A 27521-nucleotide genomic window follows, 5' to 3' on the forward strand; every position below is an offset into this window, starting at 1 on the left:
TACAACCATGAGAATATATTATTATGATTCTATCAATCTAGTTATAATTCTCTTTACTTATATATATATATATATATATATATATATATATATATATATATATATATATATATAGGTTGACTCCAAGCCTGACACTTTGAAAAATCAGCATCAACAGTAAGATATAATAATGATGATAAGATATCTATTAGTAATATAATAATGTTGTATTTATTGATCACAATTCAGAAGTTTTGAGACACAATATTACGTCACCTCAGAAGATATCTATTAGTATCAATGTTTTATAGTCATCAAGCTTTGTTAGATTCAATCGTTAGTAGAAAAACTCTGTCATTCTCTCTGAACCTTCTGTTGTATATTATGACAACATAATATACAAGATTAATGCCTCTAATGGAAGCATCGTCTCATAGGGATATATTAGAAATAAAGATATTAAAAAAAATTAGGAAGAAGATCCTCTAATATCATGATAATATATTATCATTATATTACAAGAAGTGATATATTAGAAACGAAGATATAAAAAAAAAAGGAAATATTCTCTCCAGAAACCATCGTAATATATTATCATTATATTACAAGAAACGATATAAATATTCACTCCCATCATAGAAACTATCATAATATATTATCATTATACTCTCGATTACAAGATCATGATAACGATTTTCTCTTCATCACAATATTGTTTATATTTACTTTTGATCGACAAATTTCTCACACTTTTCTTGTTTTCACCTAACATGAAAACGAGGCTTCATCAGCGTCCGACCGTAGATAGTTTACGTGAGTGATGGCATGTGGTCGAGGCAAAGTCTGTCATCAATCACATTTAGGTGAGGTGGCCATGAATGCCTTAAATCTAACTTAATTTCTGAAGTTACAACTTTGCCTGCCATTTCCGAAGCAAATCGCCACCACAAATTAATTAGGTGCAGAGCTAAGTTTTATTGGCGACAATGTTATCGATACATGCCAGCATACTGACCAAATGCGGTGATTCACCACGTACGCATTTTTATTGCATTAAAGGATACATACTTGTATTAATTTGCGTGCATGCTTGTTCATCACTCTCAAGCTTTTTTCTTCAAGGCAATGACCATAACGGTGTGCTTGGTTTTCTCTTTGAGGAGATGCCTCGCAACCTTGTCGGCATACCGTGAGAATAGCTCATCGAGTATGGCATCCCCGAAATGATGTGCGATCAAGGATTCCGACACAGCCCGTACACACTTCGCCACGTTCTTCCCGTTCAGTACATTGTCGAATACGATATCGTCGTCGTCGGTGTCATCGAACGGGTCCCAGTTGCACTCAAAAATCTGTGCTTGTTCCAGATCAAATAAACCTTCGTCATGGATCACTGCCTTCACTTCCTGCATTGAGGGTGTATATATTGGCAGATTGAAGGCGTCCAGTTTATCTTCTGATACGATTCCCTGAATTCAATAGACACAAGACTCGGGGTGGTCAGTTTTGTTCTTGCCGCTTCATAGTGGGACAGAAAAGATCGGATATGACGACGCTGAGGAGTTCGAGTTGAAGATTGGAGGTATACGTACCTGTGAGACCATGGCATTAAGGGCCTCCGCTAATAGTCCCCACATATAGCTTAGCCCGCCATTGGCTGGCTCTTTGTTTCTTCTTCCTAGGAATGTTAATACCATTCCCCCTCCGATGCTTAGTTCCATGTAACGAGATTTGAGAAACGTGGAGAAGTCCCTCCGGTGTTGTTCTTGGTACGCATTCACGACCTGGGGTGGGCTGTTCTCTGCAATATAGATGTTGCCCTTGTTCAGCGGAACACCCTGCTCACTCTCGAGACCTTGTGGAACCTAAGACACATAGTTCATGATCAGTGGTAGAACATCAATACAGTGCAACACCGCACGCAGGACGTGAGAAAGCACAGTCGTGATCGACCTGAGAGAGCCACATGAGACAGTAGTTAGAGTGGAAGATGTGAACAGTGTTACGCGGGAAAAGCCTCCCGTAGAAGGAGCCGGGCATGCCCACAACGTAATGAGGCACGAGCAGGTCCCCCTTCTCCTCCTCCATCTTCTTCTCGTATCTTTCCAATGACCGGAAGACATTATTGAAGTCATTTCCCGGGAGGTCGTTCAAGAAGAACTGGATCTCCGGTGGCTTCTGTTCCAGCCTTCGACATAGGTCACCGACGATGCCAAGCACCTCATAGACCACAAGAAAGGTGTTCGGACCCGACGAACAACCGAGGTCGACGACGACCATCCTCTCAGGGAGCAGCGTCTGGTACAACTCTGCTATGGCGGTCTCCAATATGGGCTTCGTTCTATAAAGCGCTTTCTCCTTAATACAAACACAGTAAGCAACTCAGTAAACCGAAGATTGATTAGACTAACAACACTACTTCGAGGAGGACGACTAACTTGAAGTCTGGAATTAGTGGCATAGCTGGTTTCTCCGGCTCCTCCAACCATGTGAAGAGCTTGCTCTACCTTGATGGCCATCTTCTTATCTCTGTCTTTTAAGAGCTTCTCGTGCTTGGCAGCCGCTGAGCTCCAAGCCACAGGGCCAAAACATATATATAGACCGTGATTTCTCGTGTTGTGGTGCAGCATTTACAGCCACAATTGACATACCGTCGGCTTCAGCCAGTCGGACATGGAGTCACTCTTCTTCCTCCCATGTATTGTATGATCAGCAGAAGTACATCAGCATGAGCACAAAACGTGTTACTGGAATTACTAAGTCACACGAGGAACATGTTTTTTACTATGATTAATGTGGAAAAGAAAATGCTACAGAAAAGTTGACATTAACATGGCAAGCATAGACAAATTCTTGCCCGTCGCAATAGAGGTTTGAACGTTCTTTCTCTCAGTCGTATCCCCAGCGTTATTCACGTGGTATCTCATTAACTTGCTACTATTGGAAGATCCCATGGCTCTCCATCGTTGTGAACTGCGGCCCACACATTAGCGTTATTCCTTTCTCTGTTGAAGCAAAAAGGACATGCTCTACAAGGAAAAAAAAAATCAGTAACCAACAAAAGTTATCTTGAAAAAAAAAAATGTCACTAAAAGAATTAGTAATGTTATGAGGTCCATGGTTAAAAGTTTGTGTCTTGAAAAGACACTATTGTCACTAAATTATGGATTTTAATGATAGCTTATTCTATTAAAATTCCGTCACTAAAATGAAATAAACTGATGAAATAATATTTCGACGATACTATTTGGTGATGAATAATTCTGTGACTAAATGTCTTGATGAAAATTTTTAGTGACAACTTGGCGATTTCTGATTAAACAAAAAGAGTAATGATAATTCGTCTATCACTAAAATGTTTGATAAAAAATTTTAGTGACAATTACTTGAATTTGTCACTAATGCGTGTTTAGATGAAAACAATATGAGCGACAGACTATCAACAAATATATATATATATATATATATATATATATTATCAATAATAATTTTCTTAACAACATATCAATATTTAATAATTTTAAAATAATACCAAAATTTTTAATAATAAAAATCCACATTATTATTCAAAGATAATACAATAAAAAAGCTCCCGTCATATCAAAAATAAAAAACAATGCATCCGGCATGAAACATAGAAAAGAGATTTACATGTCTTCATTCTTCGGTACTCTCTCCTACATCATGCATGGGGTCACAATTACTCAATTACATAAAGACAAATCGTAATGTTAATAAAATAAAATGCACGAGAATGAAACTGATGCACAAGCTCCATAATCTTCCTCCTTAATAAACACATTGGAAGAAAAATAGACTTTGGATGGTCTTCAATAGTTTATATGAACATGGCCTTAGTTATTCCACAATTTTTTATTCACTAGTAATTCAATTTATCTTTAGATCTTTGTTATTTATGCCTAATTTTGGAGAGTTGTTAGTTAGGACTTTAAACGGCTGTATTCTTATATGTTTTGTGTTCAGATAAGGTATATAAGCTTACTGCTATAAAGTCTCCACAAATATTTCTCTTTATAAGAAATCAGTTGACAAATTAGAGAAGAAAAAACATTAGCTAATAAAAGAAGAACAAATCACCACTGGGAAGTCCTAAATGTAGGAAAATTGGGCGCGGTGCAGAAAAATCTAAATGTAGGAAAGAGAAATGGTATGCATGCATGGGCACCTAAAATTAGAATGAAAAGAAAGAAAATAGTAAAAAAAATAAAGATTAATTCTAATCTATAGTACTTTGGATTCATCCAAGAAAATCTATTTATATTAGTCAAAAGATATCCCATTAAATCTTATCACCCTCATCTATTTATTTTAATTTTAAATTTTTATCTTTTATTTCATTTAATCCTAACTATTTGAGTTAATCTTATGAAGAACACCATATAAACTTGTGAGCAAAACATTAAAAAAAAAGGGTAAAGATAGGATGGTACCATCAACAGGGCATCCTCATCCCCCAAAAAAAAAGGATTTTGATGGTTACACAATATCAGATAAAGTAAGATACACATCGGAACGAAAAATCCACTTGACAGCGAGTAATTAAACTAGAAAAACAAATGCAGAGGGTAACGAGCACCTTTGGAATATCTTCATTGAGGTGTCTGAAACAAAAGAACGTCAATTACATATATGAAATGTGAGAACAAATAAAATTGCATCTTGGTTTTGTCACGTATAACAAATAGTAATTTGTTTTACGAGGGCTAAACAATCTCATCATGACTTGTTATGAGACAAACAAGAGCAGTCAAGGCAAAAGAATTAAGTTGCATATGACTATATAGCTATGCAACACAGTCCGTAAAAGAGGCTCGTCTGCAGCTTGATCTCGACCAACATCATGGCACAACATATCTTACGGAGACAAACTAAGCAAATCTAAGACAAAAAGGGAGAGAAAGACAGCTCAGTGAGTCCCAAAGGCATCCGGCCTTTAAAAGAATAAAAAGTTGTTTAAAAAGATAAACCGAATCACCCCATTTTGATTCATGATCAAATCAACCACAACCAGGTTGCAAATGACTAACCTTACTTTTGCACCGAAGCTCGCCATCAAATACAAGCAAAATTATATGACCTGCAAAGAATAAAAGCACAAAAGCTCCACAAACTCAACATCATAGTCATGATAACACGATCGAACATCACATAAGTCGTGGGTCACTCGATGGTGATCAACTAATCGAATCTGTTTTTAATATTTACATTAAAAAAGTAAATAAAAAAAACATACATATTAAAATTATAATATATTTAGATGGCATTATAAATATATTTTTTATAATATAATGAAAGAGGTGACAAGTATAACGACAAAAGAGGATGATGAGGATAAAATGAAGTCGTGAATCAAGCTTCTATAACTTCATCAAAATCACAATATTTTCTTAAATCCGGATTGCATAAAATAGATTTCAACATCAAAGAATTGTCTGGTATTTCTTATGAAATTTCAACTTCTTGATCAACCAGAGTACCCCCATGTTCAAGGCTCCTAGGCTGGCAGCTAACAACAAAAATGATTGCTTCATCTGTCTTCTTCTTGACCATCGTATACAGTAGAAAATACACCTTGCCCCAACAGATTAAGACTCGCTATAGTTTGCAGTTCACAATTCAGAAAATAGCTAAGAACTAACTATACATTAAAGTGGTCCATTATTTCTCTCCTGGCATATGCAGAATTGCAGGTATCAGTCAAGTGAATCAATATTTCTACCTCAACAATTTCCAAGATCTTCTTTCGAAGACCTACATGCACCTAAGAAATACAAGCAAGGCGAATCAACTCATCAACAAAAAAACTCTCATTATTCAACCTGAAAGACTTTAAAGACAAAACAAGCAACTCTTTTGGAAGAAACTACTGTGTTGACAATATTACATACTATTCTTTTAACACTGATCAAAATTACTTGCATTTGGCCTCATCCCCATCGAAAAGAGAAATAACATCATCAGTGAACAAATTCACTAAATTTAAGAAAAATTACAGAAAATATTAAACGAGAATGTATGTGATGGATTGTACAAAGACATAAAAAGAGAAGGTAAGCAATGAACCAGCCTTATGATGTACTCAAAATGGATGTAGGAACCATTTTCTTCTATGTACTGAATCAAAGAAACTTGCATATCAGATGACTAGTATAGAAATTCAAGGAAACCTGAATATGCATCAAGAAAAAATATTTCAAAAACCCACAAGATCATAAAGAAAGAAGTAAAATTTCGAATCCGTTATATATATACACACACACACATTTTAGAATGAAGAACCAAAATACATGCTTTTATTCTTCCTCCCTAGTGAAGGTTGATATATCCAACTAAGATTTTGATCAATTCATATAATAAATAAAAATATGTTGGTAGGCAGTTATCACTTCTGCAATAGAACTTGGTACTTTATCCTCATCAAGTTGTAACATCTCTATGACTCAAGTGCATGCTGATGTTTGATTGCACTGCTCACTCTATTCCATCATGCTTAACAAAACCTTTAAGACATGTTGAAAATAGAAATTGAAGAAAAAATCGAAGTAGCATATCTAGTCCTTGTATGTGTACACATGAGCATGTAGGATAACCAAAAAAACAATTACATTCTTTGTCCATGACAGGATGCCAGTGGTCCTATGATTAATGACCAGATTATGCATGGACTATAGGTGCTCCAAAGCATATCAGAATAAATAGCATATCATCATGAAAAGATTTAGCAGGACAGAAGTATCATATGCTTCAATACTACTATATAGTTTTTTATATGCCAATATCAATCAATTTCCACATCCTAAAGTTGAATCATCCATTATGTATAGTGTACACGAGCATAAGTTTCCATAACATCGCTACATCTAAATTTTATTGACAATTAGACATAATTTGCCCTGGAAAAAATATTAGAAAATATATATGAAGTATTGAGACACCAATTTGAAAATAAATATATCTGACAATACAAGTGCAAGACGATTAAGAGTGCATTTAAAGAAATGTGAAAAAGAAGTGGAAGAACAAAGATTCTAAATCGAAAGATTTGAAGCACAAAGCAGAAGCACAATTTGAAGGCATCTAATATTTAAGGTTCAATTCAATATATATTTCATTTACATCCTCTATTCGAAACAAAAATCATCTCGCTCACATTTATCCCTTTGATCAATCTTGTAAACGTACTTCAAATTGGGTTGCTCTTCCTTCAGTAATGTGTTGGACTAGAAGCATGGATGATCCGATGATGACTTGCTGCCTTGGGAGGTTCTCTGCCTTTATGATTTGAGCCTTCCAAGTCTTCGTTATTTTGGTTTAGGCATCAATCATGGGTTAGCAGTGGTGGAAGCCATCTTTCCATGAACGGAAGGACTAGAAAAAGAACCGAGTGGATTCAAATCCTTCCTAGACACTACTTTGTTAGTAGTCTAGTGGAGATTATATTGCTTCAGGACTACAATCCACCTTTTCATGGCCAAACTAAAAGACATCCAGAATTGGATTTAGGGTTTCAAAGAGGAAATCTTATAAGCGATGGAGAAGGAAGAATTCAGCTTCTGCGAGAGGAAGGATGAGGGAGAGAGAGAGGAGGAAGATTTAGCCTCATACCAGGATGTCGTGGGTCACTCACCCCCTCACCGTCATTCATCACCTGTGTCGACCGTGGTCATTTGCCCGCCGTCGAACATAAATAGGGAGATCAGCGTCGTGCTCGCGAGAGAGGATGATTTCTGTTATTATCTTTAGAGATTTCTCCAATGGCAGCATGCTTCCCCCGATAGGGTTCACTAAGGTCGCACATCCTATCTAGAAACTCACTCGATGAAACAGTCGATGTTTCCTTCTATGAGGTTGAGTTGAATCTAATTGGAATTAGATGACGTTGATCATTTGTAATCGAACGTTGCAAATAATAATACCTCTTATTATATATAATATATATTAGTGTTAAAGTACGTGTTGTCACTAATGGAGATTTTGGTTACTATAGTAAAATTATTTATCAATTAAAATTTGAAATTTAACCATGCTATGCCATGTCAATCAAACATCTTATCATTTAGATATGTCAATTAACCATTACACTCGTTAGAATGACACTAAAAAAGGATAAATTAGTATAATGATAAAATTATGATTTTAAAAATTTATTTCAATTAAATCTGATATTCGATAAAGCCCATATATAATATGTTTAATGAAAGCATATGGAAGCATTGTGAAAGTAAAATAGTTTGGTATAAAGGTAAATTATACAAAATAAATATAAATCAAATTTTTTTAGTGGTTCGATCGTCGTGACCTACATCCACTCTACCGATTTCTCGAGGCCATTGGCATCCATTAACAATCTTCTTTCAACGGACGAAGATCAACTACCCTTTTACGACTCGATTCTCCTTTTGACAGGTTCAGGAGAGAACCTTTACACCCTCTTTTTACAAAACTTCCCTCATACTCTTCTTTAAAATGGTCTCTAAATTTTAGGAGGAGGGACTCTAGACTTTACAAGGGTTTTCAACTCTAGAAACACAGAGTTTTTGTTCACTTTTTTTGCTACTCTATTGCAGGAATAGCTAGGGTATTTATAGATCTCAAATGGCTTCAAAACGTGGAGCCAAAATTCAAATCCCTGAGATTTCGGGGTACGGGCGGTACCATCGCCTGCATTGAGCGGTACCACAACCTGCAGCCTGACATTGGGCGATACCACTGCTTGACAATCTCTCGAAGACTATGTCTGAGCAGTACTACTACCTAGACCGGTGGTGCCATCGCTTGACATAGTCTCGGAGACTGTGCCACAATGGTTTCATTTGTTGGGTCATTGTTTGGACCTTTTCACTTGGCCCAACACAGCCCAAACTTGGGCCAAATTGACTCCTAATTGAGTTGACCCAATTCCAACATAATTATATGCTAACTATGAATTTTAAGGCACACACTAAGCTAAATAAATTTGGTAAGTCTAGGTTTCCTCCGGCGAGTTTCTAGCGATCTACCGGTGAACTTCCGATGATCTCTCGGCAATGTTCCAGCGGACTCCCGGTGAGCTCTTGGACTTCACGATGATCTTCTTAGCGAATTCTGATGAGCTTCTTTAGCAAGCTCCTGGACTTCTCGGTCAATTCCAATAGAATTTCCGATGAACGTCCAGACTTCCGACGAACTCCCAACGAAATCTCATTCTTGACTCTAGGACTTCATTTTGCTTTATGCCTTGATCGCTATCATAGTTAATCCTGCACAATTAAAACCTATTTCGATCTAAACAATTATTACAAAGCTTGAATCATGTTGCCTGGCAGGTCATTGGTTCATCGATACTTCATCCGATTCTTCGATGCATCATCCTCTCTTACGGCCTATTGCCCAATCGGCCAGTTGACCTCTGTAACTCTGATTTTCTTAATGTAATTTCCGCTCTTTTTGGCTCAATGCCCGAACTCATGGCCCGAAGCCTTCTATTGATACGTCGGTCGATCCTCCGGCTCGATATCCAATCTTCTGACATGTTTCTCTTTGGTCCAACATGATTATTCTTGCTTTAATTGCCTTTCCCTGATTGAAGCTACCTATGTCACTCAAAACGCAGATCAAATCATAAACACTATCAATTGGTTTCCTCATCAAAATTTGAGATTCAATTATCTCCCTTTTTTTATGATGACAACCGATTGATGACGGAGTTTACCTTAACTCCCCTTATCAATATTTTACATTGATAGAACTTTTGGATTCAAAAATCCAAGTAACATATATCATCATAAAATTATGCAAATCATCATTATACTTCTCCCCTTTTGTCATCAACAAAATGGAGAAGTACAACTATCAAGTATTTGAGATATATAATTTTCATAACATACAAGCCAACAAAATTTTTCATCACTTTACAACATGCATAATCACCAAATCATCATTAATTTTAAAGATATGCAAGATTATAAATTTTGTAAGTTTGTATGTTTGCTTTTTACGATAGGCAAACTAGCAATTTTTGGTGATATTCAAGATAACAAGTTCTTTCTTCTCTTTTGAGAATTGTAATTTTTTTAATCCTTTGCAAAGTACAAACTAGCATAACTTTACATTATTTTACAACATACAAGTTATCAATTTAGCAAATGCTACTTCTCTTTGAAGTACTAAGGCTAGCAAGTTTTTGAAAAAGAATGCAAGCTAGCAAGATAGCAAGATAGCAATGCATTATTTTAGAATAAACTAGCAATTTTGCTTCCTATTAAGTTTTTCTTATTGTAATTTGTAAGCTAGCAAATTTAGAAAGTTTTACATCATTTTAAAATATGAATGAAGGATAAGATCATGTGAATACCAAAAGACATTATTTATATAGTAAATCTTCTCAAAAGGCAAGACTCATATGAGAATAAACGAATCTCAAGTTAAGAAGAGAAGGTTCATGATTCGATTGAAAAAATCTCATTTAGATTCAATTCATCTAATCATCAAAATTATTTTCAAGAGATTCAAAATGATATAAATAGATTTATCAATCTTTTGAGATGCTAGCTATTTTCTTTCTCCCATTGTTTAATTTAAAAAAAAGAAGAAGAGAAGAATTTTATAATTGTGTAATTCATTTCTTTCTTACATCAATGCTCTAAGCATCACATAAATACAAAGGTGTCATATGAAAATCATGACATGAAAAATGGAAGATCACAAAAGATCAATTATGAATAATTCATCTAAATAATTCTCAATAAGAATGAATGATACAAGAACACATAAGAGATTTTGATTCATCTATAATATATCTCAATTCATTATGAATCATAAAAAAATTATAATTTCAAATAATCATAATTCAATTAGAATTTTTTTTTCTTAGTAAACAATAAGAAGAAACATAGCAATGATACCAATCATGATTCATTTGGATAGTAGATAGCAAAAAGAAAAATCAAGGATAAAAGATCTCGATTCGTATAGAATAAATCTCAATAAGAAGATATGAGAACACATAATAAGATATCTTGATTCATAAATAATTTCAAGTTATAAATCTTGAGAAATCAAGAGAAAAACCATGATTCATTTAGATAAATCTTAATAAGAAGATAGAGAACAGAGATCTTGATTCATAAACGATTTCAAGTTATAAATCTCGAAATTCAAGATCATGATTTCAATAAAACCAATTAAATTCAAATCATCAAATTATCAATATTACTTTCAAGAGATTCAAAATTGCATAAATAATTTTATTAATCTCTTAGTGAAAAATTAATAAGATAGAGAATTTTTTTTAAAAAAAATACTTTCCTTTTTTTAGTTGTTTCAATTTAAGTGATTTGATTTCTAACATGCATGTCCTTTTCTTTTATGCAAAATCCATGTATCATTCATTAAACCCAAAAAATAAATTTTATAGTCAAAATCATCGTGACAAAAAATATAACACATTAAACATAAGGCTTCTTTAAACAAGTGATTTGGTTTATTATTTTGATACCAATGATAATATATTTTCCTTTTTATGTGTTTCAATTTATGTGATTAATTTTATATAAGTATTCTCAAGTTTTTCGTATGAAACCCTACATCATAGTTTAAAATCAAAAGAGCAAATCTTATCATAGAAATCATCAAGATCAATAAACCATAAATCACCCAAAAATCGTTATTACTTTAAATCATCATTTATAATTAAATATAAAGTCATCAAGATACCAAATCTTTTAACATTTTCATTATTACATCATCAAACATGATTTTATTAAACATAGAGCATTTTTAATCAAAATCAATTTGTTTGTTATAGTAATACATTTTCCTTCTTTGCATTAATTATTCAATCATATCATAAGATATCATAAAGGAAGTATATCATTAAAAGATATAAGATCAAAAGAGTAACATGTAATTCTAAAACATAAGATTTCAAATCATTATACATCATTAAATCTATAAAATGATCATTTTCAATTAAAACGATTAAGTGAATTTAACTTATCATCCTTAGTGTTAAGAGTTAGTATGCAATTGTCATGCTCTATTTTTTATTTTTGAAAATCACTAGAAGGGTAAGCATGATCCTAAAACTTTTAACATTTTCATTACATCATTAAGAAAAATTATATATATATATTTTTTTAAAATTAAATTAAAAATAACTTATGAAAAACATCAAGTAATTTCAAAGTAAACTAAAGGGATTTTGGTTACCTTGTCGTCGATAGTCAACAAAGCGAAGTTTGCCATTTTTTTTTCTTCGGTTTGCTCCTTGTCTTTGGAGATACTCGTTTCGTCTCAAAGTGCTTCATTCTTCTTACATTTATAGCAAGTAATTATATTCTTTTTTGAGTTTATTTTTATTCTTTTATTCTTGTTTTAAAATTTTTTTAAGCTTTATTATGAGAAGTTCAAGTTCAGCATCACTTGAGCTTTCGCTCAAGCGGTCTTCTTTTGTTCTAAGTGCAATATACTTCTTGTTCTTTAGAAGGTTATTCTCAAGCTCTTTATTAGCATTGTAAGTCAACTCATAGGTCATTAGTGACCCGATAAGTTCTTCGAGAGAAAAGTTATTTAAATCCTTGGCCTCTTGAATGATCGTTACTTTAGTGTCCCAACTCTTTGGAAGGGATCTCAAGATTTTATTAACAAGTTCAAAGTTCAAAAAACATTTGCCAAGAGCTTTTAAGCCATTAACGATAATCGTAAAACGAGTGTACATATCAACAATGGTTTCACTGGGCTTCATCCAAAAAAGTTCAAAATCATACATTAAAAGATTTATTTTAGAGTCTTTAACTCTACTAGCACATTCGTGTGTGATTTCGAATATGTGTCAAATATCAAAAAACGTTTCGCAAGTAGAAACCAGATTGAATTCATTTTGTCTATGGCACAAAATAGAGCATTCATAGCTTTAGCATTTAAAGAAAAAGTTTTTTTTCTCCAAATCATTCCAATCGTTTATTAGAGTATAAGACTTTTGAAAACTGTTTTTCACAATAATCCATAAATTTAAATCCAAAAAAAGCAACTGTTTGATGTGGTGTTCATGGTTCAGGCGTCATTTCATGCGAGACGTGGCTAAGGTTGGATTCCATAATGTGGCCCGATCCGTGTTGAGTCAGAGCCCATATTTCACCCGGTGAACTAATATTAGCCCATGACTTGTGTATTTTCGTTGCCAGCAGGATTGGGGAAGCTTTTCTCTTCAAGGAAATGCCTAATATAATGTCATTAGATTTCTCATGGGAGGCGTCGGGTAACATTATCGACGTATCTAAATAATTCATCAAGTATGACATCCTAATATTAGGAATAAAGATATTAAGAAAGAACATATTAAGAAGATGGATTATGGATAATATATTATGACGATGCTCTCAATCATTACAACCATGAGAATATATTATTATGATTCTATCAATCTAGTTATAATTCTCTTTACTAATATATATATATATATATATATATATATATATATATATATATATATATATATATATATATTATAGGTTGATTCCAACCCTGACACTGTGAAAAATCAGCATCAACAGTAAGATATAATAATGATGATAAGATATCTATTAGTAATATAATAATGTTGTATTTATTGATCACAATTCAGAAGTTTTGAGACACAATATTACGTCACCTCAGAAGATATCTATTAGTATCAATGTTTTATAGTCATCAAGCTTTGTTAGATTCAATCGTTAGTAGAAAAACTCTGTCATTCTCTCTGAACCTTCGGTTGTATATTATGACAAAATAATATACAAGATTAATGCCTCTAATGGAAGCATCGTCTCATAGGGATATATTAGAAATAAATATATTAAAAAAATTAGGAAGAAGATCCTCTAATATCATGATAATATATTATCATTATATTACTAGAAGTGATGTATTAGAAACGAAGATATCAAAAAAAAAAAAAAGAAATATTCTCTCCAGAAACCATCGTAATATATTATCATTATATTACAAGAAACGATATAAATATTCTCTCCCATCATAGAAACCATCATACAATTGATAGGTTGAAGAAGAAACTAAGTGAGTCTTTTGCAATGAAGGACATGGGGCCAGTAAAGCAAATACTAGGTATGCAGACTTCTCGTGACAGTAAAAATAAGAAAATTTGGTTGTCACAAAAAAAATACATCGAGAAGGTATTGGAGAGATACAAAACTAGTTGTTTCTCCTCTTGCAGGTCACTTCAAATTGTGTTCAGAACAAAGTCCGTCAAGTGATGAGGAGAAGGAGAAAATACAAAAAGTTTCTTATGCTTCAGTAGTTAGAAGTTTAATGTATGTAATGGTATGTACGAGGTCGGACATCGCATATGCAATGGGTGTTACTAGCAGATTTCTTGCAAATCCAGACAAAGAGCACTAGACAAGTAGATTTTTAGTTACCTCAGAGGGAGCTCTAAGGTTTGTTTAAGCTTTGGAGGTGGATCACCTGTGTTGACAGGTTACACATATGCAAATATAATAAGAGATATTGATACGAGGAAGTCCACTTCATGTTTTGTACTTACTTTTGCAGGGGGGGCGATGTCATGACAATCCAAGTTGCAAAGGTGTATTGCTCTCTCTACTATAGAGATTGAATATATTGCTGCTATAGAGATATGCAAAGAAATATTATGGATGAAAGAATTCTTACAAGAATTGGGGCTGAAACAGAAAAACTATGCGGTGCATTATGATAGCCAAAGTGCCATCCATTTGTGTAAGAACATAACTTTTCATTCTAAGTCGAAGCATATAGATGTCAGATCTACAATAGTGTTATCAATCATCTAGTAGTGTTATCATCTCATGTTAGATCATATCTACAGTAGATTCTTATTGTGATTACTTAGGGAGAATTTAGATATTGTGCATAGTGAAGTGATCATTTATCCCAGTTATTCTCTTGTGATTGTTACTAGGGTTTTGAGCAAAAGATTGAGATTTGTATATTTATTATTTTTATAGTGGATATCTCTAGTTTGTCCCGTGGTTCTTACCCTTCACTTTGGAGGGGTTTTCCACGTAAATCTTGATGTCATATTTGATTGTGATTTTTATTTAATTCTGTTGCGTGTTACGACCAGCTAGTATTTGTTCCTATATAAAGTTTATTTCTCCTTATATCCAATTAAAGCTTAGATCATATTTGTGTATCATTTAATGTGATCATATACACACGAATATACACATGAGGATATAAGAAACTAATTTTTGTGATAGAAAAGAAAGAGAAAAATATGTGTTTCTTAATAACTGAAATATGAGTACCCAATGAACTGTTAAAGATAGTCACACGATTTTATTTTATTTTCAGATAATAATAATGCAGTCTATCTCACGAAGAATATTATGGATTTACATGAGCTCAATTATAACGTCTATTGGAAAGAGTTGAACACATGCTGATAAAGAGTAATTAAATGACAAATATTGCTCCCATGGCATTGCAGGTTCACCAAGCCGCAGCACCATCGCCGTCAGCCTCCTCCTCCTCCTTCTTCTTCTTCTTCAAGGAAATGACAAATAGGTAGTGCTTACTTTTCTGTTGAAGGAGATGCCTGGAGACATTGGCTGCATATATAGAGAATAACTCATCCAGTATGGCATCCCCGAAATGCTCTTCAATCAAGGGTTGAAACGCTGCTCTCACATATCCTGCGACGTTCTTTCCGCTTGCTATACTGTCGAATGCAGCGGAATCATCATCCGAGTCATCAAACGGGTCCCAATTAGCCTCAAAGATCCGTGCTTGTTCTAAATCAAACAGGTCTTCCCTATGGATCACTGCCTTTACTTCTTCCATGGAAGGTGCATAATACGGCAAATTGAAGGTCACCAGTTTGTCCTCCTCTATGATTCCCTGGACAATAATGTCGCCAAACCATCAAGAGGGTATGAAAGGTTAAAGTACACTCCCTCCAATTTATTTCTTTGGGATTGTGTTTGCTCACTATTTATTTCTTTACACTTGAACTATGTTCTCTTTCTTGTTTCTGTTGGAGCATGACATGGCCATGCTTCTGACCAGATCGATCCAAGTCCACTAAATTTTTATGAGCAACAAAGGGTGCAATGCTGTTTATTTTCCTCTTCCCCGTTCTACTACTACTTGTGATTATGTAAATATTTGATTCTCCACCTCCCTCACATCCTATCATCTGTAATTAATTGGAGGATGATGGATTTAAACTGTTAAGATTAATTTAAATAGTTAGAATTAGATAAAATAAAAGAAAAATTAGATTTAAATATATAGATTAGGATAAAAATATTTATTGAGGTATGATAGATTTTTTTATTATTTTAAAAAATTTATATTTTATCTTTTAGTCAATATAAATATGTGCTCTTGGATCAATCCAAAATATCGTAGATTGAAATTACTTATAGTTCCTTCTACTATTCTTTTTCCTTTCTTCTTGAAGTTCTATAGGAAAGTCAACAATATGATATCATAGCCTGATTCAAAGAATATCAATAGAAATACATCGATTAAAAAAGAAGAGAAAGCTAGTATATACAAAAAAAAAAAAAGATGACAGGAGTAGGTGCTCCTAATCAACTTCTCTCTATCTTCAAATATGATAATTATCAATTTTAGGTTGTTAAAATGAAAACTTTATTTATCTCATAAGGATTATGAAATTTGGAAGAATATGATTTTGTTAAGTATGATCTACAAGATTCTAATATTATTAAAAATAAAAAATATCATATGAATGAGAATACATAGAAAGATGCAAAAGCCCTCTACATGCTATAATAAATAATAGATAATTCCCTATTTTCTTGAATTATGATGATATCAACATCATTAGAAGCCTGAAAAATATTAAAAAGTGTATTTGGAGGCACAAACAAGGTAAAAATTTTAAAGCTTCAAATTCTTTGACGTAAATTCAAAACTGTTATGATGAAAGATTCTAAATCTATTGTTAATTTCTTCTAAAACATATCTAAATCAAATGAGATATTATGGTGAAAATCTAAAAGATCAATATGTAGTAGAAAAGGTTATATGAAGTTTATCTCCAAAATTTAATATGATTTCTACTGATATAGAAGAAGATAAGGATAAAAGTACATTATCTATTGATGAATTAGTGGGCTCTATTTTAATTTATGAACAAAAAGTGAATAGATCTTCAGATGAAACTTTAGAACATGCTCTTGAAATGAAGATAGATTAGAAGAACAATAAAAAAAAAATTCAAAGTCATATCTCAAGGGAGAGATCATAATAGCTAAGGTCATGATCAATTAAATGAGGGTAAGAGGAACTCAAACACAGGTAACAAAGAAACTCATTGATGTTTTTGTTGTAAAAAAATTGGACATACTAAAAAAAATTATTGGTACAAAAATAAAAATTCAAATGTTTCTCTCTACTCTTACTATAAAAATATGGCTATCTTGAAAAATATTGTTGGAATAAAAATCAAACAAATTATCATGAGAAAAATAATTATGAAAAAAGAGATTAAGAAAATATTTTCTTTATAACATCTTAGAATATTCTAGATCAGTTTAGTTTTTGGATAATAAAGAATATTCTAGATCTGTTTAGTTTTTGGATAGTAGATACAGTAATCATATGACATGAGACATTTCAAAGATTTGATAAAATCTTTAATAAAAGATAATTTTATCAATATCTTCGTAAAATATTTAATAAAAGATAAATTTTATTCTGAAGCCAACTTCAAGTTACAACTATTTGAATTAAGGGGGTGTGTAAAGATTAATTTAAATAGTTAGAATTAGATAAAATAAAAAATAAAAATTTAGATTTAAATAAATAAATTAGGACGAAAAGATTTATTGAGATATGATAGATTTTTATTATTATTTTAAAAAACTTATACTATATCTTTTAATCAATATAATTAGGTACTTTACGATCAATCCAAAATACGATTAAAAGTACTTCTAGCTTCTTATACTATTTTCTTTCTTTCTAATTTTTTTGTAAAAAGGCCAACATAAACAGCTCTCCTGAAATGAAACCATTTGGTTTGATCTTTTTAATTCTTTTATTTTCTTTTTTGTGTTTTACCATATTCAACTTTGCTGTAAGATAAAGAAGAGTAGACCATGCAATAAACATGAATATAGGAAGGATATTAACAACTACGTGAAGAAGAAGAAGAAAAGAAGATAAAGGTACCTGTGACACCAAAGCACTCAGGGCTTCGGCTAACAGGCCGTAAAAGTATCCCACATCTCCCGAGGGTGGATAACTCCCTTTCCTTCCTAGAAATGACAATACCATTCTTGCTCCGTAGCTTAGTTCTGCATGACGGCACCTAAGGAACCCTGACAAGTCTCTTTGGTGTTGGTCTTGATATGCTTTAACAACTTCCAGTGGGCTTGTCTCTGAAACATAGATGTTCTTATTGTTGAGTGGAACTCCCTGTTCACCTTCAGGAACCTGATATTTTCAGAATTAAAAGTAAGTTTGCCTTAGCAAACAAAAGTAACATAGGTTTTGTGTGATGTTTCAAGCAATCTTCCTTTTCTTTATGAGGTTAACCATGCTGATGAAGTGAGTGACCATTTCAGAGAATTTGTTTAGTTATTGGTAGTTAATTAACCGTACCAATCATAGCCGCTTTAAGAAAGTAAATAATGAAAAAAAACAAAGAAAACAAGTAGAATACAGATAATAATAGTGTAGCAATTGTCATTTATTAAGAGGAAGGCAACCTGAGAGAGCCAGTTGAGACAACAGGAAGCGTTGAAGAAGTGGACACTTCGACAAGGGAAAAGCCTGCCGTAGAAGGAGCCTGGAACTCCCACGACGTAGTATGGCACCAGCAGCTTCCCCTTCTCCTCCTCGACCTTCCTCTTGTAATCTCCCAGAGACCGGAAGACGTGATTGAAGTCATTCCCCGGGAGGTCATTCAAGAAGAACAGGATCTCCTGCATCTCCTGACGTCCCAGGCTCCGCCGTAGCTTGCCAATCACGTCGAGCACCTCGGAGACCACCTCCAAAGTGTTAGGGCCCGAGGAACAACCTAAGTCGACCACCGCCATCCTCTCGGGGAGCAGCGACATGTAAACCCCTCTTATTCCCTCCTCCAGTATTGGCTTCGCCATGTGAAGTACCTTCTCCTGGGACGCAGTTAGCAAACCAGTGATAAGATATGCTGAGGCCTACGCAAGTGTAAGTTGTTTAAGTTCATGCAAACAGTTGAGGTGTTCAACACTACCTGAAGCTTAGAATTGGAGGCGTAGCTGGTATCCCCAGCTCCTCCGACCATGTGAAGGATTCCTTCTATCCCCTTGCCCATCTCTCTCTCTCTCTCTCTCGCTCTCGCTCGCTCGGTCTCTTTGAAAACCAAGTTCCGAGCACCATGAGTATAAATAGCCTATAAGAAGGACCACTGTGGTTGTGCAGAAGCTGTAACATGCTTCGGAGAATACATAGAAAGCAATAACACCATTTTCTCTGACAACATTAACAAAGTCAAAGGAGATGGAAAATAGTAAATGAATGAACGAAGGTACCACCAAGATGGTTGTTTGTATGTCACTGTCCGCACTAAGTTAAAGGAGATGGTGGCATGGCTGGACGATAGTAAATGAATGCATGGAGGTGCCACCAATACAGCTTCAGAGAAACACATCATCTCCTCGTGTTTCAGCGTGCTCTGCTTCGTCGTTATCAGTCTTCGTTGGCATCTTAATAGCTAGGAAAGAAACGGGAACACGCTCTCGTCACTACTTCGCATCCCCTTTAATTTGACCTGTGATGGAAGGTACAGATTGCCCTTCTGTACAGTTTTCTCGAGGGAGGTCGAGAAAACTTTAGCCAAAAAGAAAAATGATAAGATTAATAAGAATAAAAATATATAAAAAATTAACGTAATACTATGGTTCGATAACTCTATTAATGCAAGAAATTATTTTTTCTTCAGTTAACCCAAACTCAAAGTCTAAAATAACTTAGCACACTCTCTCACCTAAATCCATTAAACCTTTTTTTCAATCCTCTAGATTTATTAGAGAAAAACCCTTATAATCATGGAAGTATCTTTGTCTCTCTTTCTTGCATCATAATCTTGAGATTAAATATATATTTATAGGAATAAATTTTAATTCTTTAATGATTATTCCTAGTCTCTAATCTAAATTATAACCCTCATCCATCAAAAAATTCAAATTTAATTAAAACTCATCCCAAGTAGTTAGAATTTAATTAAAACTCCTCCCAAGCAGTTAAAACCTAATTAGAACTCCTAAAAAACTTTCAACCCTAATAATTCCTACCTTGGTGAGTATTTTTTTACTTTTTGCCTTATATACAAAACTAAACCATTGAATTAAAAGAATTACTCACATATATATGAATTGAATTGGTTCATGATCCAACACCAAATTTCAACAAATTCCAACAAAGTCAATGATACTACTTGATTCCAAAAAGAGACATTCATCTCACTATCTTACCATTACTAGATTTTTTTCCCTAATAATTCTCTACATCCTAAAAATCATAAATATGATCATTTATTTATTGCAAATGAAACTTATTGTTATATGTATTTATCATCCCCTAACTTATTTTCAGCACTTTGATGTCTTTACTATTTATTTCCATATGATACAACCCTTGATGCAATCTTTCATTCAACAGGACCATGAAACCCTTAGTACACCAGTAGCTACAACAGGACCATGAAGCCGTTAATCAATTTTGCCCTCTATGTCTGGATTTAGATTCTTAGTTCTCCACATCATGACATTAATCCTTTAAGCTTTTGTGCAATAGTTAAATTGCTCTTCAATTATTGCCTTCCATATTCGGACATGTCTGCACCACAAACAACCGACGCCCACAAAGCTAAGTTCCTTTTTCGAGGAATCACTTTGCATTATTGTGAATGCGTGAATCGTATGTCAAATACTAAATAGTTGCACACCTCATCTCTCACTTTCTAATCCTCCGTTATAGTACAGACTTGATTATCCACTTAACTAATTCTCTCACTTCCATATCCTTATCTAATAAATACAGACTATTAGATTATATTATTATATTTAATTAAATAAAATATATTTTAAATATGATTAAATTCTAATTATGATTATTAATTAATAAAAAAATAATTATAATAGTATTTCTTAGGAGATGATCTTGATTGAAAAAACTCTCATAATTATTTATCTTAGACTCTCTACTCTTATTTATAAATAGATAGGATCTCATATGGACTAGACACATAATGTGTGGATATGCGGATAAGTGAATACATCGATACGTGATATTATTGAGAGACTATATATCTTCTCTCATCTCCTTTAGTCATGTGAACTAGTCATTAAGAGGTCATTTCCCGGGAGGTCGTTCAAGAAGAACTGGATATCCGGTGGCTTCTGCTCCAGCCTTCGACATAGGTCACCGACGATGCCAAGCACCTCAGAGACCACAAGAAAGGTGTTCGGACCCGACGAACAACCGAGGTCGACGACGACCATCCTCTCGGGGAGCGGCGTCCTCCTGTACATCTCTGCTATGGCGGTCTCCAATATGGGCTTTGTTCGATAAATCGCTTTCTCCTGCACACAAAGCAACGTATCAAACCGAAGATTCAACTAATAATACTACTTCGAGGGAGACGACTAACTTGATGTCTGGAATTAGCGGCGTAGCTGGTTTCCCCACCTCCTCCAATCATGTGAAGGACTCGCTGCTCTTCCTTAATGATCATACCTACACCCCTTATCTTTCTAATAACTTGTTGTAAGCGCTGAGCTTTAGGCAGCGGAACCATATATATAGGCGACTCTCCGCTAGAAAGAATTCCACTGTTCTAACGGAGAAATCCTAAATTACCATATGATTCACCTCTCACTGTCAGACCCTCCTCCATAAATAATTCTCAGGGCATCTGAATTCAGACCTGATTGGGCTGATGGTGTCAGACAAAACAGCTCAAGGCCGCCTGTTGATGAAGTGAGTTAGCATGTTGATGTGAGTTAGTATGATGTTTCAAGCAGTCTTCCTTTTCGTTATGAGGTTAACCATGCATGTTGATGAACTGAGTGAGCATTTCAGAGAATTTGTTTAGTTATCGGTAGTTAATTAACCGTAGCAATCGTAGCCGCTTTAAGAATGTAAAGAATGAAAATAAGCAAAAAAAAAAGTTGAATTCAGATAATAATAGTGTAGCAATTGTCAATTATTAAGAGGAAGGCAACCTGAGAGAGCCAGTTGAAACAGCTGGAAGCGTTGAAGAAGTGGACACTTTGACTAGGGAAAAGCCTGCCGTAGAAGGAGCCTGGAACTCCCACGACGTAGTATGGCACCAGCAGATTCCCCTTCTCCTCCTCGACCTTCCTCTTGTAATCTCCCAGAGACCGGAAGACGTGATTGAAGTCATTCCCCGGGAGGTCATTCAAGAAGAACAGGATCTCCGGCATCTCCTGGCGTCCCAGGCTCCGCCGTAGCTTGCCAATCACGTCGAGCACCTCGGAGACCACCTCCAAAGTGGTAGGGCCCGAGGAACAACCTAAGTCGACCACCGCCATCCTCTCGGGGAGCAGCGACGTGTAAACCCTTCCTATTGCCTCCTCCAGTATTGGCTTCGCCATGTGAAGTACCTTCTCCTGGGACGCAGTTGGCAAACCAGTGATCAGATATGCTGAGGCGAACGAAAGTGTAAGTTGTTTAAGTTCATGCAAACAGTTGAGGTGTTCAACACTACCGGAAACTTTGAATTGGATGCGTAGCTGGTATCCCCAGCTCCTCCGACCATGTGAAGGATTCCTTCTATCATCTTGCCCATCTCTCTCTCTCTCTCTCTCTCTCTCTCTTTGAAAACCAAGTTCCGAGCACCATGATTATAAATAGCCTATAAGAAGGACCGGACCACTGTGGTTGTGCAGAAACTGTAACTTGCTTCGGAGAATACATAGACAGCAAAAACACCATTTTCTGTGACAGTATTAACAAAGTCAAAGGAGATGGAAAATAGTAAATGAATGAACGAAGGTACCACCAAGATGGTTGTTTGTATGTCACTGTCCGCACTAAGTTAAAGGAGATGGTGGCATGGCTGGACGATCGTAAATGAATGCATGGAGGTACCACCAAGACAGCTTCAGAGAAACACATCATCTCCTCGTGTTTCAGCGTGCTCTGCTTCGTCGTTATCAGTCTTCGTTGGCATCTTAATAGCTAGGAAAGAAACGGGAACACGCTCTCATCACTCCTTCGATCCCCTTTAATTTGATCTGTGATGGAAGGGACAGATTGTCCTTCGGAAAGTGTCGCCGGGATGTAGAATAAACTTTAAGCAAAAAGAAAATGATAATTTTAATAATAAAAAAAATATATCAAAAAATAACGTAATATTATGGTTCGATAACTCTATTAATGCAAGAAATTATTTTCTCTTGATTTAACCCAAACTTAAGTCTAAAATCACTTAGCACACTCTCTCACCTAAATCCATTAAACATTTTTGTCAACCCTCTAGATTTATTAGTGAAAAACCCTTATAAGCATCGTCTCTCTTTCTTACATCAAAATCTTGAGATTAAATATGTATATATTTATAGGAATAAATTCTAATTCTCTAATGATTATTCATAGTCTCAAATTTAAATTATAATCTTCATCCATCAAAAAATGTAAATTTAATTAAAACTCATCTCAAGTAGTTAGAATTTAATTAAAACTCCTCCCAAGCAGTTAAAACCTAATTAGAACTCCTAAAATACTTTCGACCCTAATAATTCCTACCTTGGTGAGTATTTTTTCACTTTTTGCCTTATATACAAAACTAAACCATTGACTTAAAGAATTACTCACATCTATATGAATTGAATTGGTTCATGATCCAACACCAAATTCCAACAAACCTGCTAATGAATCCTATATAGCTGCATCAAGTCAATGATAATTACTGGATTCCGAAAAGAGACATTCATCTCACTATTTTACCATTACTGGATTTTTTTCCCTAATAATTATCTACATCCTAAAAATCATAAATATGATCATTTATTTATTGCAAATGAAACTTGTTGTTATATGTACTTATCATCCCCTATATATCTAACTTATTTTCATCACTTTGATGCCTTTACTATTTATTTCCATATGATACAACCCTTGATGCAATCTTTCATTCAGCAAGACCATGAAACCCTTAGTTACAACTCCCTACTTACTATTAATGGTATTAATAATAAAAAAGAAAGCCCTTAAGATTAATAATAAAAAACAAAACCCCTAAGATTAATATTAAAAAATATATTTAGAAAGTCGCCACAAGATTTAGCATTCTTCGACAACTCCCTACCTATGTTCACAGAAAAAAAAAAATTAAATTCTTCACTGTATGAGAAAAAAATAGTACATGGGATCACTCTCGCTTCAGTTAACCAAAACCCAAGCCAAAAACCCTTAGTACACTCTCTCACATAAATAAAAAAAAATTCTCAATATTTTCTAGATCCACGAAGAGAGAAACACTCAAACTACCTTGTCTCTACCTCTCAAATCTTAGGACTCAGTATATATTTATAAGAATAAATCCTGATAACTATACTTCTAGAATCACTAATCCAAATTCTAATCATAATCTATCAAAATATTTAAATTTAAGTAAGATAAATTTATTTGTATAGAGTGGTGGCCAATGTCATCATCAAATCATCAGTGATGAAATTGAAAATATTAAATCTTTATCATAATTGGGTCACTATGTGGTGGAGATAGAACTAACAATGATTTAACATCTTATCCTAATAGGATTTATATCTAACACGTGGATTAACTTGAGGTTTAGAGAAGCAGTAGTTAATCAATTTTGCCCTCTATGTCTGGATTTAGATTCTTAATTCTCCACATCATGACACTAATCCTTTAAGCTTTAGTGCAATAGTTAAATTGCTCTTCAATTATTGCCTTTCATATTCGGACATGTCTGCACCACAAACAACCGACGCCCACAAAGCCTTCAATGCGAGGAGGAAATTGGATGGTAGATGGATCTCACTGTCAGGGTTGTTCATCCCAGTTCACTTTTATCAATAGAAAGGTATCCATATTTGGATGTACTTTCTATGACCATGTTCTGGGTTTTTTGTTCTTTCCTGTACGAGTCTTTTTAACTCAAGTCTTTGTCAATGCATGATCATGTGGGAGCACTAACATTGCTAGTCATCCGTGCTATGTTTTTATTTTTCTGGTGCTAAATCCTTGTTTCTTTTTCCAGAATTTATATTGACAAGGCTGCATCTACAAGATGCATGCAGAAATATTGGGGAGTTTCTCTCCGGTCCTCCACTGGTACAGAATTCGCTGGAATTCTTTTATGTTTTTGAAGTTACTCCAATTTTGTGTACACTTGGTATCATTCTCTATTGGACATCAAATGTCCCTGTATCCATGAAGATGAACTCGTGAGGATGTCTCTCTCTTCCAGAAGCTTGTCATCTGGCAGGCACATATCTTAGTCTACTTGAATGCAATCAAGTGGATGTCTCTCTCTTCTTCTAAGTGCTTGTGGTGCTTGGAATGCTAAGTTTTGAGCCCCCGGACTCTGTATATAGTCTACAAGATGGTGGTTTACTGCCCAAGGAGGACAGCACTCTTTGGTGCAACTCGCAACGACACTCAAAAGGGTGTTCGACGAAATGTCTAGTGTTCCTATTGCGACGCAAAGGACGGAGTCGAACATCAAGCAGCAGCAAAATGGCTGTCATCCTTTTTCTTCAAGAAATGGCAAATACGTTCTGCTTAGTTTTCTCTTTGAGGAGATGCCTCGAAACATTAGCTGCAAATCTCGAGTTGATCTCTTTGGAATTGATCTTGATATATGCTTTTATGACACTCCGGTGGGCTTGTTTCTGCAATGTAGACCTTCTTTTTGTTGAGTGAGACTCCCTGTTCAGTGTCAAGTCCTTGAGGAACCTGACATTTTGGGATCACTAGAGCGAGAATGGATCGATGGATAGATACAATGTGATATCAGATATTAAACAAAATTTTCAATATAATATCCGTCCCGAACCATAATTGATTACTCCCTCATTTTTCACTTTCCTAGTTGTGTAATAGAAGTATAAGGGTTGATGGCTTAATAACCTTGTTAAAAAACACTAGTAAGAAGCATAAAGAACACAAGCAACTAAATCTAAGACTTAGGTTTCGATGTATACAGTGCAACATAATCGTGTGGAGTCGAACGCACATTGCAAGTCCATCAAGCAGCAGCGAGATGGCTTTCATTCTTTTTCTTCAAGGAAATGACAAACACGCTATGCTTAGTTTTCTGCTGAAGGAGGTGCCACGAAACATTTGCTGCATATCTAGCGAAGAGCTCATCGAGAATGGCGTCGCCGAATTGCTCCGAAATCAATGGTTGCACCGCTGCTCTTACGTATTTTGCCACGTTTTTGCCGCTTAGATCACTGTCGAATGCAGCAGAATCATCGTCCGAATCGTCGAACGCGTCCCAATTAGCCTCGAAAACTTGTGTGTCTTCTTCATCGAACAGACCATCACCATGGATCACTGCCTTCACTTCTTCCATGGAAGGCGCATAACGTGGCAGATTGAAGGTTACCAGTTTGTCCTCCTCTATCATTCCCTGGATTTGATACGTAAATAACTCGATGAATCGGTTGTCACGATGTCATCAATCGATGTTACTTCTTACCTCTAACACCAAAGCATTCAAGGCCTCAGCTAAGAGTCCCCAGAGGTGTCTCATCTGTCCCTAGGTCGGGCAATTACTTTTCCTGCCTCCAAATGAAATCACCAGTCTGCCTTCGTAGCTGAGTTCTGCATACCGACACCTGAGAAATTCTGAAAGGTCTCTTTGGAATTGTCGTTGATATGCTTTCACAACCTCCGGTGGGCTTGTCTCTGTAATGTAGATGTTCGTGTTGTTGAGTGAAGCACCCCGTTCGGTGTCGAGTCCTTGAGGAACCTGACGTTTCAGGATAGCTAGAATGAGCTATCAGACAGAAGTATCGACTGCTTTGTATAGTACCGTTTAAGAGGAGGTCAACCTGAGAGAGCCAGTTGAGAGATCCAGAACAGTGGAAGAAGTGGACGCTCCGACGTGGGAAAAGCCTGCCGTAGAAGGAGCCCGGCACTCCCACCACGTAGTAGGGCACCAGCAGATTCCCCTTCTCTTGCTCGACCTTCCTCTTGTACTCGCCCAGACACCGGAAAACGTGATTGAAGTCGTTCCCCGGAAGGTCATTTAAGAAGAACTGGATCTCCGGTGGCTCCTGACGTTCCTGCAGACTTCGTCGTAGGTCGCCGACGACGTCGAGCACCTCGGACATCACCACGAAAGTGTTGGAGCCCGAGGAGCAACCTAAGTCGGCGACCACCATCTTCGCAGGGTGTAGCGACTTGTAAACCCCTCCTATTGCATCGTCCAGCACTGGCTTCGTCGTGAGAAGTGCTTCTCCTGTGACGCAGTCAGCAAACCATGATCGGATGTGGTGAATGCTAGGTATGTATAAACTTTTAAGTTCATACAAACTGGGCAT

The 27521-nt window shown here is 35.2% G+C and overlaps 4 protein-coding genes and 1 long non-coding RNA gene across 5 annotated transcripts; all 5 read right to left on the minus strand.

Moving 5' to 3' along the window:
* Window positions 1-934: 934 nt before the first annotated feature.
* On the minus strand, window positions 935-2528 carry LOC103992369 (anthranilate O-methyltransferase 3-like). Its single transcript, XM_009412040.3, has 4 exons — window positions 2418-2528; window positions 1933-2337; window positions 1572-1844; window positions 935-1448 (listed from the first exon to the last, which is right to left on the minus strand). Exons 1-4 carry the CDS (start codon window positions 2496-2498, stop codon window positions 1083-1085), a joined length of 1125 nt encoding a protein of 374 aa, XP_009410315.2. The 5' UTR covers window positions 2499-2528; the 3' UTR covers window positions 935-1082.
* A 2074-nt stretch (window positions 2529-4602) lies between these two features.
* Window positions 4603-7833, minus strand: LOC135617641 (uncharacterized). The gene is made up of 2 exons (XR_010488796.1): window positions 5028-7833; window positions 4603-4878 (listed from the first exon to the last, which is right to left on the minus strand). It is a non-coding gene; the product is annotated as an uncharacterized LOC135617641 (long non-coding RNA).
* Window positions 7834-15270: 7437 nt separating this feature from the next.
* Window positions 15271-19369, minus strand: LOC135617642 (anthranilate O-methyltransferase 2-like). Its single transcript, XM_065118079.1, has 4 exons — window positions 19211-19369; window positions 18705-19112; window positions 18166-18429; window positions 15271-15858 (listed from the first exon to the last, which is right to left on the minus strand). Exons 1-4 carry the CDS (start codon window positions 19289-19291, stop codon window positions 15451-15453), a joined length of 1161 nt encoding a protein of 386 aa, XP_064974151.1. The 5' UTR covers window positions 19292-19369; the 3' UTR covers window positions 15271-15450.
* Window positions 19370-21243: 1874 nt separating this feature from the next.
* LOC135617643 (anthranilate O-methyltransferase 2-like) lies at window positions 21244-22866 on the minus strand. The gene is made up of 3 exons (XM_065118080.1): window positions 22709-22866; window positions 22203-22610; window positions 21244-21560 (listed from the first exon to the last, which is right to left on the minus strand). The coding sequence occupies exons 1-3, from the start codon at window positions 22787-22789 to the stop codon at window positions 21303-21305; spliced, it is 747 nt and encodes a 248-aa protein (XP_064974152.1). The 5' UTR covers window positions 22790-22866; the 3' UTR covers window positions 21244-21302.
* A 3352-nt stretch (window positions 22867-26218) lies between these two features.
* On the minus strand, window positions 26219-27521 carry LOC135616404 (anthranilate O-methyltransferase 3-like). Its single transcript, XM_065115597.1, has 3 exons — window positions 27030-27521; window positions 26777-26947; window positions 26219-26605 (listed from the first exon to the last, which is right to left on the minus strand). The coding sequence occupies exons 1-3, from the start codon at window positions 27519-27521 to the stop codon at window positions 26219-26221; spliced, it is 1050 nt and encodes a 349-aa protein (XP_064971669.1).

This window comes from Musa acuminata, chromosome BXJ2-7, assembly GCF_036884655.1.
Source record: "Musa acuminata AAA Group cultivar baxijiao chromosome BXJ2-7, Cavendish_Baxijiao_AAA, whole genome shotgun sequence".
NCBI lineage: Eukaryota > Viridiplantae > Streptophyta > Magnoliopsida > Zingiberales > Musaceae > Musa > Musa acuminata.

Bases quoted from the DNA above. Each gene is read 5' to 3' on its own strand.
- LOC135616404 (XM_065115597.1), bottom strand. From the start codon at position 27,521: ATGCCCAGTTTGTATGAACTTAAAAGTTTATACATACCTAGCATTCAC. The intron at 26,948-27,029 runs GTTGACCTCCTC...CTGAAACGTCAG, and splicing joins CTCTCAACTGGCTCTCTCAG to GTTCCTCAAGGACTCGACAC. The intron at 26,606-26,776 runs GTGATTTCATTT...TATCAAATCCAG, and splicing joins TCAGCTACGAAGGCAGACTG to GGAATGATAGAGGAGGACAA.
- LOC103992369 (XM_009412040.3), bottom strand. From the start codon at position 2,498: ATGGCCATCAAGGTAGAGCAAGCTCTTCACATGGTTGGAGGAGCCGGA. The intron at 1,845-1,932 runs GTCGATCACGAC...TATGTGTCTTAG, and splicing joins GTCTCATGTGGCTCTCTCAG to GTTCCACAAGGTCTCGAGAG. The intron at 1,449-1,571 runs GTACGTATACCT...TATTGAATTCAG, and splicing joins TTAATGCCATGGTCTCACAG to GGAATCGTATCAGAAGATAA.
- LOC135617643 (XM_065118080.1), bottom strand. From the start codon at position 22,789: ATGGGCAAGATGATAGAAGGAATCCTTCACATGGTCGGAGGAGCTGGG. The intron at 22,611-22,708 runs GTAGTGTTGAAC...ACTGCGTCCCAG, and splicing joins CATCCAATTCAAAGTTTCCG to GAGAAGGTACTTCACATGGC. The intron at 21,561-22,202 runs GTTGCCTTCCTC...CTTTGTGTGCAG, and splicing joins GTTTCAACTGGCTCTCTCAG to GAGAAAGCGATTTATCGAAC.
- LOC135617642 (XM_065118079.1), bottom strand. From the start codon at position 19,291: ATGGGCAAGGGGATAGAAGGAATCCTTCACATGGTCGGAGGAGCTGGG. The intron at 19,113-19,210 runs GTAGTGTTGAAC...ACTGCGTCCCAG, and splicing joins CCTCCAATTCTAAGCTTCAG to GAGAAGGTACTTCACATGGC. The intron at 15,859-18,165 runs GTACCTTTATCT...ATTATTGTCCAG, and splicing joins TGAGTGCTTTGGTGTCACAG to GGAATCATAGAGGAGGACAA.